The sequence below is a fragment of the Sciurus carolinensis genome, chromosome 8, assembly GCF_902686445.1.
Source record: "Sciurus carolinensis chromosome 8, mSciCar1.2, whole genome shotgun sequence".
Classification (NCBI taxonomy): domain Eukaryota; kingdom Metazoa; phylum Chordata; class Mammalia; order Rodentia; family Sciuridae; genus Sciurus; species Sciurus carolinensis.
The window spans coordinates 1782027-1797929 of record NC_062220.1 but is presented as its reverse complement, the minus strand read 5'-3'; the positions used below and the strand labels follow the sequence as shown (position 1 = coordinate 1797929).

The 15903-nt window shown below is 37.6% G+C and overlaps 1 protein-coding gene across 8 annotated transcripts in view; it reads right to left on the bottom strand.

Moving 5' to 3' along the window:
* Nucleotides 1–15903, bottom strand: part of Lmbr1 (limb development membrane protein 1) — a 169433-nt gene that overhangs the window by 42368 nt on the left and 111162 nt on the right. For all 8 annotated transcript variants that reach the window (XR_007109804.1, XR_007109803.1, XM_047561137.1 and 5 more), the window contains 2 exons: nucleotides 12652–12724; nucleotides 1327–1407 (listed from right to left, as the gene is read on the bottom strand). Coding sequence is in view for 6 of the 8 variants with exons in the window: in XM_047561137.1 (XP_047417093.1) it covers nucleotides 1327–1407; nucleotides 12652–12724 (154 nt within the window). In the remaining 2 variants the exon portion in view is untranslated. The remainder of the gene's footprint in view (nucleotides 1–1326; nucleotides 1408–12651; nucleotides 12725–15903) is intronic.

The following is a 15903-nucleotide window of genomic DNA, read 5'->3' as shown; positions in this document are numbered from 1 at the left end:
AGACATCTGCTCACTCCTGAGTAGAAGACCTGAGCTGGGAGTCTGAGAGAACTAAGTCTGCTGAAGCATGCAGAGCAAAGTCCCTGAGAGGAGAACTCCCAGGACCTACAAAGGGTCAACCTCAGGTGTTCAGGAATGATCAGATCAGTGTGAGGAGGCGGGAACAGCACTGGGCAGTCAGGACGGGCAGGAAGAGTGGCTGCCTCCGAGGCAGGGAACAATCAGCACTGAACATGGCAGAGCCCTCACAGGCCTCGCAAGGCCTCTCACCAGACACACCAACACTACATGCTGCCAAGTGAACAAAACTCCTCACTTCTGCAAATAACAAAAATATCAGCACCTGAAAAAGTAAAATTCACAATTTCTATTTTCCAGAAAAAAAACTGCCAAATACGCAAAAAAGCACAAAATACTACCAATAAAGAGGAGGAAAATCAATCAAAACATATCAAGAATCAACACAATTGTTAGATTTATCAAACAAAAACACATGAAAGTGGTATCATAATTATGTTCCTTATTTTCAAAAAGGTGGAAGACAGAGATTGAAAATGTTAACTAGATGTGTGGAAGATACCAGGCCCAAAGAGAACTTACAGAGATGAGAACTGCAATGTCTGATGCAAACTATAAATCCTGGTAACTGGGAATAGAAACACACACAGGGTGAGAGGCAGGTCAGATGTGCAGAAGAAAGGGTTAGTGAAAAGGGAGTCAGCTGAAGAACATTCAAAATGAAACAGAAAGAAAAGACAAAAAGTACAGAAGCATCCTCCAGCTATGGTCTAATGTACATAAAACTGGAGCCCCTGGAAAAGGGGAAGGGATACAGAAAAATACATTTGCAGAAGTTAACAGTCAAAAATTCTCCAACTTAGATGAAAAGTATGAATTCCCAGATCTGAGAGACAATAAATCCTAAGAAGCCAGGACACTGCAAGGCTCATCATTAGCAGATTGCCCAAAATCAACAGTAGAGAGGTATCCCAACAGCAGATACAGAAAAAAAGATATACTAAAAGTTAATATGACAAATTATTATCACTATCATAAATGATATGAGAAGACAGGAGAGCAACATCTTTGAGTATTAGCATCTTTGAAAAGTCACTGGTATATATACCAAAAAAAGTGAGTAAATACATAATTGTCCTATCCCCAAATGAGAAGACAGTCTTTACTAGTGACTTTGCACAGGAAGTTTCTAACATACACCAGATTCCACAAATTTTCTAGTATTTCAGACTATAGCAAAGAAAGGTCTTTAAAGACAATACATAAAAAAGGTCTTTAAAGATCAATACGTAAGAAAAAGTACAGTACCTAGCTTTGTCTTAAGAGTCTTTACATTTTCAAGTTCTTGTTCCAACTCCATTATGTTGTATTCCACCGATGAAGACAGACCTACCAAAAGCAAAAATATTTAGAAGTATAACAATAGAACTCCTAACAATATAGAACATTATTGCAAATTCTGATAATTGGGAATGAAAACAAATGTTGCTGATTTTTAAAAAGTACATTCACATCGTTATGATTTAAAACATCCAGTTTCTTCTTGATTAAAAATGTTCCCTAGAAAATGTCTTAAGTTGGTAAAATTCTTAATTGGTCTATTATCCTCTTTTCTTAATCATAAGAACATCTCTTGCTTACTGTACCAAGTGGGAAAGAACCAAGGTCTCCTCCTCTCCCTCCACCTCCCTAGTGACAACATTACCAGCACAGCTGAAGCTTCCTTACCTTTCTTCACTTTTGTGCTTAGCTTTCATCATATATTTTTGTGTATTTTATATGAACAGAACCAAATCAGACGCTATACTTGACCATTTGCTGTCCTTTCCAATGCAGCATCCAAGTTGACAGATAGGCCAACTCCAAAACAGTTGAATAACACTCCATAATATGGATATACTACAGTTTTACTCAAAAGTATTCCATTTGTGAATACTCAGTTTTTCTTCAATTTTTTTGCCACTACAATTTTGTAATAAAAATTGTCATATGCATACCCAATATGTTTTGATTCTATTATTTTTGTAAGACAAATTCTCCAAATTCATATTGCTGAGTCAAAGAGTGTGAGCAGTTAATTTTAAAAAATACTAAAAGGTTACATTGTCAAAATAGTGTCATTTACTGTAATAATTCACATTACTATAATAATTTATATTTCCATCAATAACTTTTGAAAGCACCTATTTTCAGGTACCTTCCCTAGCACTGGAAGTGATGGGTGAAAAGTACCTTCCCACTGCTACTGTGACACACACTTCCCTGGATGTGATTGGCCACATTTTCACATGGGTGTCCCCTACTCATGTCCTCCGCTTGTTTCTCTAATGGTTTGCACATAATATCTCCCTATTCTTGCTGATTTATCTTTGAAACTCTTCAACAAATAAATTAAAACCCCCAGCACACCTGTGCTTTGATCAGATTTCCTCAGTTTCGCAGAAGCTTTTCCTCAGGAACCTGCACTGGGTGCTGAGGTTTCTCTTTGCTGCTGCATCTTCATTATGAATCACACCTTTCATCACTTCATAATGATGCCACATCTGCAATGCTGTACAACTAAAATGCTATTTTATAGCCTCAGACTACTCTTTTTACTTGTCTTGCTTGCATATTCACATATAAAAATACACACACACACACACACACACACACACACACACACACACACTCTCTCACCCCTTTCATTTTAATCTTTTTCTCTTATCCCACTGAAACTTATTTGAGATTTAACCCATATCATTGGTTATTGCACCTGAAATTGACTCCCTAGTTAAAACAGAAAGGGAACTCATGAGATACACAGACCAGCAAGAAACTTTCCAGTGAAGCAAGTAGAGGAAACCAGGCAGCTGGAAGCATCAGGGCAGCACCCCAGGAAAATCACATGAGCCTGCATAGTGGGAGTACCTTTCCCTCGCCGCTGGTTCAATACAGAGCTGAGGTGCACCAGGCTAACACTTAGCTTTCAGAGTTCTGCAGTCCCTGCTCTTCTGCCTTCCAGCTTTAGCGCTGCTTTGAGAAGTCTGCTGCTGCTCTTACTCCTGCCCCTTTTCCTGTCTCACGAGTGCTTGCTTGTGGGTCCCACTGTCCTCAGTGCTCTCGCTGGGAGTTCATTTTCATGTTGGGCACAAGATGAGCCCTCCCTCTGCATCTCCAAATTCATGTTCCTCAAATCTGAGCAATTTTCTTGATTTTGTACTTTTTCCACCCTATTTCCTCTCTTGTCCCTATCTGGAATTCCTGTTTATCCATATATCAGATCTCCTGAAATAGTATTTTTGTCATTTTGACCAATTTCCTGCAAGAGTTCCTCTTTGTCTTTCAATATTCTAGGTATGCTATTGCTTCTAACTCTAAAGAACCCCTTCCTGCTCACCAGACGCCATTCTCACGAATGCACCTTCTGTCCCTGGGGATACCAATGAGGGTTCATGGGGAGCTGCTCTTCTCCTGTGCATATTCTGTCCCCAAGTGCTTTTGTTTGTTTGTGCCACAGGGAAGCTTTCCTCAGACAGTCTGGTGAACCCCAGTTGTCTGCTCCTTTTTAAGAGCAAAGCAACAGAAATGCTGATTTGAAGCTCAAGACTGGGTGGGTGGGACTGACAATGGTGACACTTTCTGTAGAATCATCTAGTGGGCAGCTTATTGCTTGATCTGTAGAGTTTTCCTCTTTGGCTAGACAGAGTCTCCAGCTAAGACCCTCCTTCCTTCCTTCCAGGACTGAAGTCCAGCTGTCTAAGTGAGGACAGGGGAGGCTATGTACTTCATTTATAGGCTCTCCTACTCTAACTGTACCCGGTCAGAGACCCACCCTCCTCTGCTGGGGAGAGAGAGAGGGGTCTGGTATCTCGCACAGAGGAAAAGGATGTGGGAACCAAACCCCTTCATAACCAGATTTTCAAGCAACCCCCCTCACTTAGCTCATGCTACTCCACCTGATGGTGCCACTCTTTGGGACTTCGGGGGATTCTAGCATATAAATCAGACATGCCTGGCTTAGGATTCAGCTTCCTTGACTCTGCTAAACTGCCTATTTCCAATATATTCCAACTTATGTTCAAAATTTAATTGTAGTTTTCTCTTCTCAATTTTTCATCCCTTTAAGTTTATGCATCTCTGAGACTCAGCATTCCCATCTGTGTGAAACTAGGTTTATCTATTAGGAGCCTCACCACTAGAAGAGAAAATTCAAAGTAGCTTAAAAATACGGAAATAATTTCATGTAATTAGCAGCTTGGATACAGAGCAAGTTTCCAAGTGAGTTTTCCAGCAGCTCAACAGTGACCTCCAGGGACTAAACTGTGCCACCCACATTCTGGCTGGAAGACTGGGGATCTTTCTCCTTTCATTTAACTCGGTAATTTCTATTTTGCTCTTTTTTCCTCTTTCCCCAGCTAGTGGAATTTGTGTTTATTCTTTTTCCCCATAATAATTAGGCACTTCAAGTTCACTTTCCCATTCTCATTCTTACTACATATCCAGGTAACATGCTCCTAACTCCATAGGGACACCTTCTAGGAACTCAACTGTGCTAGGATTAAAAGCTCATGACTGTTTCATCTCATCATTGCTCACTGCTTCCAACCCACCCCCCAAATCTTTGATCTTCCTGAGGTTGTTTTAAAAATATTTAGCTTAATAGCCAGGGGTAGTGGCATAGGCCTGTGATCTCAGCAACTTAGGAGGCTGAGGCAGGAGGATCACAAGTTTGAGGCCAGCCCCCCAAAATGAGCGAGACCACATCTCAAAATAAAAACACAAAAGGTCTGGGGATGTGTGGTGGAGTACCCCTGGGTTCAATCCCTAGTACCCCCACACGAAAAAATTAGCTTAGGACGATTACTAAATTGTTGCTTCAGTATGGAAATTAGAAAATTGCCTGGCACAAATTACTCACTTATACAGATGTGAAATGAATAAGTACTGCTTTTTTGCCCTAAGAGATGAAAGGTATCTTTGGGATACATGAGCTCTTAAAAGTAGTCTTTACTACCTGCCCCAACTGCTATTCACTGATCCTTAGCAGGCTGCAAATGTCAAGTCTGATGTTGACCTCGTTTTACTTTGTGAGTAAGTTTTCTATGTGAAAGCTTAAGGCCCCAGGTCAATATTTTTGAAATTCAGGAACCTCAGGATAAAGTTAGATCTTTTAGATTTACTATTTAGGGACAGGGGTGTGGCTCATGGTAGAGCACTTACTTAGAAGGTGCAAGGCTCTGAGTTCAATTCCCAACACTGCCTGCATAAACAGTGATGACTGCATTTTACTTTTTCCCTGATTCTTCATGAATCATACAGTATTATAACTAACACTCAGCTAGCCTCTGTACTCCATTAATCAGAAATACAGTTCCAAACTACACGCCATTTCTTATACTCGTAAAGAAGTATTATTCCAGTAACCAGTACAAGGCCAGAAAGAATAACCTGACGATTGTTCATCAGAATAGACAGTATTTCTACTGCCAATCTGAAACTAAATAAAAAGACATAACTGTCTACTTTGTGGGTTCATCTACAAAGCTCAAAACAAACGTCTGGCCAGTCAGTGTATGATTTTTCAGAGGAAAACAATAAGTGACATTTCTGAACTTCTGTGCTTTTACTTCAGGCAGTTCACCTCTAGCCACACAATAGGTGATTAGTAAATAGTGACTGGCTTGCCTATGAAAATCAAGAACACATTCCTATCATTCACAAATAAGCTATGCTTTTATTAAATGACAAGATTCATCTAGAATAGCACAGTATTCAAAGTACCTTACTACCCTTTGTTACATGGTGACATATTAATACCTAAGTTTAAAAAGCAAGCTTTTGGTATTTTAGTACTTCAAAATACTTCATTAAAAATGACCAGAAGGAAATGATGACTATTGTGAGAAATAATGATACAGTGCAAATACGCACTAGATGATTATATGAATTTTAGTTGTACCAAAAAATAAAAATATCCTGAAAAACTGTATTACCATTACTTTATTTCAAAATGAACCTAAAATTCCCAATGTCAGCACTGTCTAGTCAATAAGCCAAATTGGTAGACAAAACCTGTTTAGACAAGTCATGAAAAATAGAAAGGGATTCTCCAAGAAAACCACAAAGCAGCTCATTTAAGGTCAATTTAACGGTATTATTCTGTTTTTCTTCCAGCCCCGACATAAGATTTCACTACCTCAAAGGAAATTGTAAGAGTATCTATTTGCATTCCCCCCAGGTGATTGGCAGTTCAACACCAATTAGTTCAAAATTACACTGTTACTAGCATGCAATAAAAACAACACCTTTCATCTTTCTTACATAGGTAAGAATACCTTCAGAGCCAATAACTTTGATCAAGTAAGTATTTTTGATCCTGCCCCACCCGTCTCTTTGGATTCAGGAAAACTAATAGCTAAAGGCGACTTTTCCCAGCTTTATTCTTAAGTTGAAAAACTAGTGTGGTATTAAAAATATCTTGCTTCCAAGATAAGAGAATTTCCTAAAGCCCAGCATTTCTTCAACTAAACTTCCTTATGCCTTTTCTTAACACATAAGACAGACTCAATATATAAGACATCATATAAAGAGCAGATGCTATTTCATTTAAAATATCCAGTGTATTTTTAAGACAAATTTATATTCCCAAGTGAACATGTAAACAATTTGAGAGTAACTTGATGCAATAAAATTATCTCCCTAAACAATTGAGTATCTTAAATAATTCAGTGTCCTAAACTTAGTCTCATAATGAATATTATTTGGAAGTAGAGATCTCCGATACAAACGGATTCTTCTTACATTTGACTTTTTAACATAACCAAAAATAGTTTGCTTAGAATATCTTATCCAAGTAACTCTTTTAAAAATTTGATTATTTATGACTTTAAATTTGACCAAAATGATCTCTATCCTCAAGAATGAGAGGTCGCTCAACTAGTGTTAATTATTTCCAATCACTGAAGCAAACAATTTTGCCATTCAAGTCCAAGGTTCCTAACAATTCATAGAGCAAATAGCCTCTGTCTCCCTAATGCCTTCCTGTGTACCACAGGTCCAACACTGACTAAGCCAACCCCTGAAAGCATGCAAAAACCGAAACCTCCCATCCAAATATCGCATGTCAATTCTGAATGGACTAACATTACTGCCATCCACAGAGGAGACAGAGAGCCCACACCAAACTTCTATGTCCATTTCATTTGGAATGCTAATATTTGTTAAAATAGTAGTTTCTGTTTACTTTTGACATACCCAAAAAAGTCATGGCTGACTATGGACCCCGTAATGTGAGATTTCTGATACCCAACACAATTGTGAAAATGCAAATATACTTTCATTACTAATGATTGCAAGCAAGATGGAAAATATTAAGCAATCAGCTTTAGGAGTAATATTTAATGCTATATGCAATTAAAATAGCAGGTTTTTTTCTACTTTAGATATAAGTTTGACAGATCTTAAACTAGATAAGATGTTAAGACCATTCTTAATGGTAGATTCACATATGCTACCATTAGAAACAGCACCTCCATGTAGACTGTGGTTGCGCATAATAAATCCATCTTCTGTTACGTAAGTTTGGATCATTTTTATAGTATGACTTCTTTCTCTCAATTTCATAGAATATGATATTTAACTCATTACTCTAAATTGTTATTCCAAACATTGCTCCTCTACTCATATTAAGAATGGTTTATATCTCTTACAGTCACCTTATTTTCTCTTGCAACAATTTGGTCCACATTTTATTGTCATGAAAGTGATTAAAGGGCCCGAGAGGCTGAGTAAGTTATACAGTAAGCATCTATCACTGTTTCAGCCCCTGTACAGAAATGATTTCTGCAGATATCTCATCACTTCCAGGCTGTCTGACTAAGTCCGGACTTTCTCACAATGGTCCAAAGTCTGAGAAAGTCAAGATAGTCTCCCTTCAGTGAGATATATTCATTTATATTTATGTACTTCTTAGAATGACCACTGCCAGAACCTAGAAAAACTCCTAGAGAAAGCCAAGATGAAAGTAATGCAGAGAACGTAGGATAAAATCTGAGAAAACTTTCGTATAAAGTGTGTCACAAGAAAGACATCAGAAAAACAATGACCAAACTGTACACTGTGCTGCTGTGATGGCAGGAAATGCTTAAAGCAGCCACAGACCCCATTCTAAGCCTTGGCACCTTCATCTGCCCCCCTGAAAACTCAACTTAGTTATAAGCAGGAAGACCTGAGGACTGACAACACCGAAAGCATCCGAGGGGTCATCAAATTTCAGGAAAAGTGGTACAGCACACGGCTCGCTGTTTCGACACTATATGTCTCAGAATGCAAAGGTACTGAAACCTGGAACTCAGCAAAAGTGAAACAACCACCTATACCATGCTCTTAAGAATAAAGAATACAAGCTTCAATGGAAAAGACTTTTTAAAAAGATTAGAATCAAGCAGGAAAGTAATTGCTACAAAAATGATATACTAACTTCTTATCATGATGATGAAAATAGTATCTAACAAAATTGAACTGAATTATTAAGTTCAAAGGCTACAATATTTTTAAATAAATTACATTAAAAGGATTGTGGAGGTTTTGAACTTAAACAACAAAAAATAATTTCTATTCATTATGGTACTTCTAAAGTTACCCAGTACACCCATAGGCTATACACACACGAAAGCTAATTATTTCAATTAATGCTGTTGCATTACCTAAACATTTAAACATGTTAATGATATATGTATCCTCTTAACACTGGGAAGGAATTACAGAAGATTTTCTACTACAATTACTGTAATGGGACTTGCTGTTGAGCTCCTACTCAGGGGTCGTGGAGTAGAAATGGTTCTTGATTGCTCATGTGTCATGGCTACAAGAGGGAAACCACCTTATTTCTGTTCCAGTGCATATGGCTCTTCTGCCCCCTCAACCTTGGTGTATCTGTTGCAGTCCCACTGTGGGCCTTCCTAAATATTCTCAAAGAGATTCTGTTTTCTACCCTCTCGCCAAATTTCACTTTCCCCACCTTCACGTCTATTGTAAAATGATATGCTCCATCCTGGCATTTTCCATCTGAAGGAAATGGTGGGGAAGGGTAAGGAAAAGCTATTAGGATAAGTGGCATGTTGGTTTTCCACACTGAAAAACTATAGGAAATAGAGTAACCAAGGACATGAGCTGGAATAGCAGGTGTGAGCACGATTCCTGAATGTGAGATACATAGAACATGAGTTATTGCTGAAGGCCAGGACCAAGCCCTGTAATAGGCAGACAAAGTTTCACAAGAGAGAGGACAAGGAGTTTCCCAGAAACTGAAAATGTCAGAAGCAGGAACACCAAAATCACCACAGACACAATCAGCCTGTGCCTGAGCATCCAAGAATGCTCAGGAGTACAAAGCTAAGTGTCCAAAGAGGAGCAGAAATGGCCTGGGAGGAGAGGGGATGACAGAAACAGGTCACAGTCTAAAAACATGAGATTCCAAGTGTTGGAAAACAGCAAGGAAGACAAAAGGGCACATACGGAACCCCAGGAGTAAAGGGAGGGATTTGGAAAAAGAGAGCAACTAGCAAGACAGTCAAGGAGATGTGATAGTGCTGGAGAGAACCATATTTCTTCGAGGAAGAAGGTTGAGGATCCAGGACTTTGTTAATGGGTTAACATTCAGTGTCAAATGGCACAAACAGAAAGTTTCAGGAGCCAGGGGAGAGTGGAGAATCAGGCCAGAAATGAGATGTATAAAGACACAAGAGGCAACAGTCCTAAAGGCAAGAAGCTTATATGTTCTGGGCTCTTTGTGTGACTACCTGTCACAGAGGGGCAAAGAGAAAAAACATGCCCATCAGTCCTGAGTCTCAAGGCAGAAAGGAGGGGAGACTATGCTGAGGGACAGGAAGGGTGGGAGGCTTTTCAGGATCACAGAAGTTCTATAGACATCTCTCTACTCTCTCCATGCCAATGGGGACACATGGCAGGGGCTGTCTTGGGCAAAGGAGTGGAGTTTTGTGTTATCCTCCTGCTCAGGAACACACAGAACTACTCAGCCCTATTTCTTTTTCTTAAGTGTTGATGTACTAGATTAAGTCTTTATATGTTCTTATCCCTTTTCTTCCCTCTTCTTTAGTCAACTGGTCTATGATCTTGAGACTTGGAGTCTTAATTCATCTGCACTACATCTGACACAAGATGTGCAGTAAACAGAAAGGAGGGAGGCCGTAGAGAATGGTAACAGGATGGCTTCTTTAGGATACTGATGAACACTGCAACAGCGCAAGACTTTGCTTTATTGACATACTTTATGGAATGACAAGATTAACAGGAACAAAGGCTCCCAATAACTTTACACCTACAGCACCATCCATGTTCAATTAAGAGTACTGTAGAAGTCATAGTTAAGCATTTCATCCTACAGCTATCCTGATTTTTTTTAAATAGGGCCCGAAAATTCAACTCCAGTAACATAATAACTGCCATACAAGTCAAACTACCTTCAAGAAAAAAAGTTTATTCCTGCAATAAAACACTTGATATTGTTTAAGTGTCATGTTTTTTCAAGTAACTGTAAAACCCAACTGGAGGAATCACACAGATGTCCCAAAGATTCCTGTGATGTGCATCCCACATCCCATCCCTCTCAATGTCATTGGCAAAACATCACCATGAGTTCTGTGATAAATCAGCATTGTACTCTTTGTGTTTTTAAGTCTTTTTACTCTCATGAGTCTGCAATTATTTTCAATAGCAAGAGTAGAAAATAGAGACTTCTATTTTAGAATTAAAAATATAAAGTAACTTACAACAAAATATATCTGATATGATACTAGGTTAAATGAAATACATGATGATGGTTTATCCTACCAACCTATCGTTATACTTTCTTTAAAAATAGCAAATCATAAAAAATTGTTCTTGCTTTTTTGCTCTGCATTTATTGATCATTATACTCTACAGAATCTTGCAATTCTTTATCCCTGTTAGTCAAAATGTCAATTTTGCCACAGAACCACTTATGTATAGTAATCAGTAACCATTTAGTCCATTATTTCCTACCTGAAATAGTCCACAATGGCTAACCAGCAGTAAAAAGCAATAGCATAACCTTCTCAGCATATCATTAAAGAGCTTTGCAAAAATATTTTAAAGATAACCTACTAACCCGAACAGTCACAAATGGTGCCTGGCTGACTAAAGCACTCACTGTCCTGTCCTCTGCCATCCTCTGTGCCCCCAGACCATCCCCTCTGCCTTCTCCATGCTACTGGGATATTTCACTTATTTTGATGTGGCTTCATTTTATATTATGGTTAGCTCTCTAGCAAGTTATTCCCTTTCAGTTTCTTTAGATATAGTGAACCACTTTTGAGCTGAAGAGCCTCTGAGAGACTCTGAAGGGGCCCTTCCCTACTATGCAATGGGAAAGTGAGAACAGGCTACATTTTTTGTTTTAGTTTTTATAAGATTTAATTCAAATTCTTTAATTCATAGAGTACTATGTCTTACCCTTTCTGATTTATAAGACAGAAATAACACATACCAACATGACTGTACACTGCAGAAGAAGTCTAATATCTACTCCTTAGGACTCAGGCTTGTTTACTACATAATAGCATGATCATCTAAAGAAGACAAATTTATTTCAGTATTCATGGCTTTAATAAAATTATATAAAACTGACACTGTTGACTAAAGTTTGTAATTCTGAAATTATGTTAGTTTAAATTTTAAAATAACTTTAATATAGTTAGGAAAATAAAAGATACATGAAGTTCTAGTCTTTGACACAGTTTATCTGTATCAAAATAAATAATGCTGTGGACAATTCTCAGAATAAATACAAATGAAATTTTTTGATCTAAAAACAAAGTTGTAAATATTATCAACACTTAGGTTGATTTTCCTGTTTGCAATTGAAGAAAGTAGATATATTTCTTATTTCTCAATACTTCATTTTTAAAACATCTTTTTATCCAGTAACTACTCTTAAATTATGATTCTGAAACATAATTAGCTATTAATAATTGGATCTTGGTGGGGGAAGGTTAGTTCTTCCAACTTTTAAAAAAAAAATACTATATGAGAAGAGAGTACAGGGTGAAAAATCACTCAGGTAAAATTAAAAGAAATTTACCTAAACTGTCATTTCTCTGTCAAACTATCATTACACTTTTCTTCACTGGAGACCAAAAGCAATCATCAATTTAAAATTAAACTTTAGAAACTTGAATGTGCTTACTTGGTTACCAGCTGATAGCTAACAGTATTCCTCAAAACAACAGAGTTCATAAGTAAAACTTTGAGAGTCACGTTTGGCACCTTTGTGTCCAAGAAACTTGCTACTCTTTACCTTAAAGATCTCAGCAGGATGGAAATGAAGTAGGGACATTACAGTCACTAATGCTGCATGCAGACCTGAAGCACCTCAGCACCTGCAAATCACGTGAAGAGCAGCTGGTGGAGGGCTGGGGCCCCCAGTGGCCACTGTCTCAGAGAGGCCAGTTATGCTCATCACAGCACATCGCCATCAAACTCTTTGAAGAGCTCTTTCACCCAGAAGTCCCTATGTTTCTCTTAAGCCTCTAAGAGGTTTGTATTTTTTTTTACCTTTATCTGTTGTTTAAACAGTTTTTATACCGGTCTAAATATGTAATATACATGTACCATTTAGTCGTCTCTGGAGTGATTCTTCTTCTAGGGTAATAATATAAATTTGCTCATCCAGGTCTTCAAGGATCTAAATTTAAAGACAAAACTATTCAATTATATAACATTACAAAATTCATGTTTATAGACTATTTAGGTTGCTTAGTCTATTATTTCAGATAATATATTCACTCAAATAACTAAGGCCCCAAAATAAAATGTTCAAACTATTTTATTTATAAATTAAGCATGTTTTACAGACTTTGTATTTATTTTTTATAATTTAGTGTATAACTAAACAACCAAAACTTTATTCTCACAAAATCTACATTCAAATAAATTGGATATTGTTAAAGTTTAATGGATTAAACTAAAAAACAAGTTTTCTCAGTGGCAAACAGATGAATAAATTTTAAAGAGTCAAAAAACTAAATAGAGTGCTGGGGCTTTAGCTCAGTGGTAGAGCATTTGCCTTGCATATGTGAGGCACTGAGTTCAATCCTCAGCACCACATGAAAAAATAAAATAAAGGTTATTATGTCTATCTATGACTAAAAATATTTAGGAAGAAAAGCTAAATATAGCAAATATGTCTTTATGCCAAAGTTGTTATTCTAGATCTAGAAGGAATGATCATCTAGTCCAACATTTGTCCTCCCATCTATATTTACCTACATAATATCTAGATCAATAAGTCTATAAATACATCAGTAACATGCAGAACCCTCCACTTACGTCATCCATACATACTAAAAACAATCCATGAATACTGAACACTGATGCTATCAAAATCATCTGACTTGGTATTGGAGGTAATATTGACCAAATTATATTGTTATATTGTGTGCATATACAAATATGTAACAACAAATACCACCTTATGTACAACTATAATGCACCAATAAAAATGTGGAAAGAAATATAAAAATAAAATCAATATATTTAAATCTAATTTGGACACGACTGATTCACAATATGTGCATGTATAGAAATATACTGATCCTGTTAACTTATACAAAATGTTAATAATCATAATTTTTTAAAAATATAAGTTGAGAACCAAAAAAAAAAAAAAAAAAAATCACCCAATGGACAGAACCCTAGAGAAGTGGTGTTTTCAACATATAAGCCACTCACTACCAAGCCATACAACAGAACCTCACTCATCAATTACCAATTATATGGAATATTACCTGCACTATCTTCAAAACTGATAAAACCTAATGCTTCCAATTCTGCCTTTGCTACATAACCATCCTTCTATGAAAGGAGAAAACAGTGCTGGGGAAAACATGGAAGCAGCCCAATGCTGGTACCAATGCTTTCTATCATTCAAACTCAAACTACTTATTCCCAGCAAATAATCAGCCACGAGGGGTTGGTGGACAAAGTGCAAGAGTAGAAACTGTGTGCCCTTTCAGCTGCCTGATGTGATATTCCCAAATCACACAACCCCTATCACGCCTGGGATTTGTTATAGTTTATGTTATATTTATGTAAAGCAATCCAATAATTCCCAGTCTTTCAATAAGTACTTATGGTCCCCAGTGGCCTACCACTAAACTAATCAGTGGGTGTACATACCATCTCTTCCCCCAGGAAGCCTAAACCTGGGAGGGGACAACAAATAAATAATTAGGATGAATTAACAATGAACAAATAAATAATGACAATAAATGACTGTCCTATGAGGGATAAGGGATGGGAGGAAGGAGGAAGTCTTCTCCAGGTAACCAACAGTGAGGTTTATCCAGGGAAACAACACTTAATCTGAGTTAGTGGCAGGTGCCAGAAGGTGTGATGGTCCTGAGGTGACAAGAAAGTGGCCCACTGACAGGACCAACTGGATAGCAAATCAGAGGGCCCTACACAAGTGGGCAGAGGTATACCTGTATGGACCATGATAGGAATGTTCTTTCCCATCAAAGCGTCTCATCACTTTCTACTGTTTCTCAGCGATTCATTTCCCTGAATCGATAAGTAACAATTACTAAATGTTACTTATCATCACAGGTGCTGAATGAGTGACAGCATTAGTAGTACAGGGTATGTATGTCAAGTGCTTATGAGCATTATCCCCTTGATTTCTACAACACTATGAAAAACACTCCCGCCATCATCATTTTATATTCCAAAAAACAAAGACTTTACAAGAAATGCTCTGTGCCTTCGAGGTCTATGCACTACTATGAACTTTGAGGGCCCAGCTACAGGTCAGACATAGTCTTTGGTCAGACATAGTCTTTGGTAAAATGAGTTCAAAAAGTAATCATAGGATTAAAATAAAAGTGAGACTAAAATAAAATGTTATGAAAGGCTGGAGAAAGAAAGATTACTGCCAGTTAGGGAGAGGAAAGTCTTGGTCAGTGTGGCTGATGGTTGGAGCACATCACTCAGTTACCTGAATTGACAAAAGGAAGACAGGTGTTTCAACAAAGGGAACTATACAAGAAACACAGAGGTTAGAAAAGTACAAAGTCCACTCAGGAAAGTAGCAGTGTTACTCTGGAGCTCAAGGAGGAACAGAACAGTGGTCCAAAGTGGGCTCTGAAGCCAGCCTCTGGGTTCAAACCCACTCCATCACAGTTCTGTGACCTAGGACATGCCATTTCCCTGAATCGAAGTTAATTCAGCCATAAAATAACACCACCAAGCTCATAGGTTTCTCATTTATAACACCACCTAATTCATGGTTTTATCATAAGGAAGAAATGGAATTTTGTGTCAGATACAGTGGCTTACCACTACAAGTTGTATAACCAACCATTGTTATTTTGTGTTAGGAACAAGAAAAAGAGGCAAAAGTAACTAAGGCTTTGAGGATGTTATTAATAAAAGACAAATTTAGGAGAAAAATTAGCCTGGGGAAGGGAGACAAATAAGGAATTTAGTTTTACATGCTAAGCTTGCAGCTCCATGAAGTACTGCATAGCATCTGAGGTACTAAAAGCTATTACCACTACCTTCTCATTAGAATCAGACACTTAGAGGTGAAGTCAGAGTGACAGGGGTGGTTCAGAGCACCCAGAAGAACACTAGCAGAACTTTAGACCACCAATAGGACCTTAGGCCTATGTCTACAGGAAGCAGTGAGAAACTATAGGAAGGAATTAATTTAAGAAAAAAGCTTCTCATTTTGCCTCTAAGAGGGTGCTTTGGGTGTACATACATTTATGGAGCAAGTAAAAAATTAGACTTTATTTTTAAAAGAAGATATGAAGAGATTATAATTTTCAAAATTAAATAAGCATTTGTTTAAAGATTATCTAC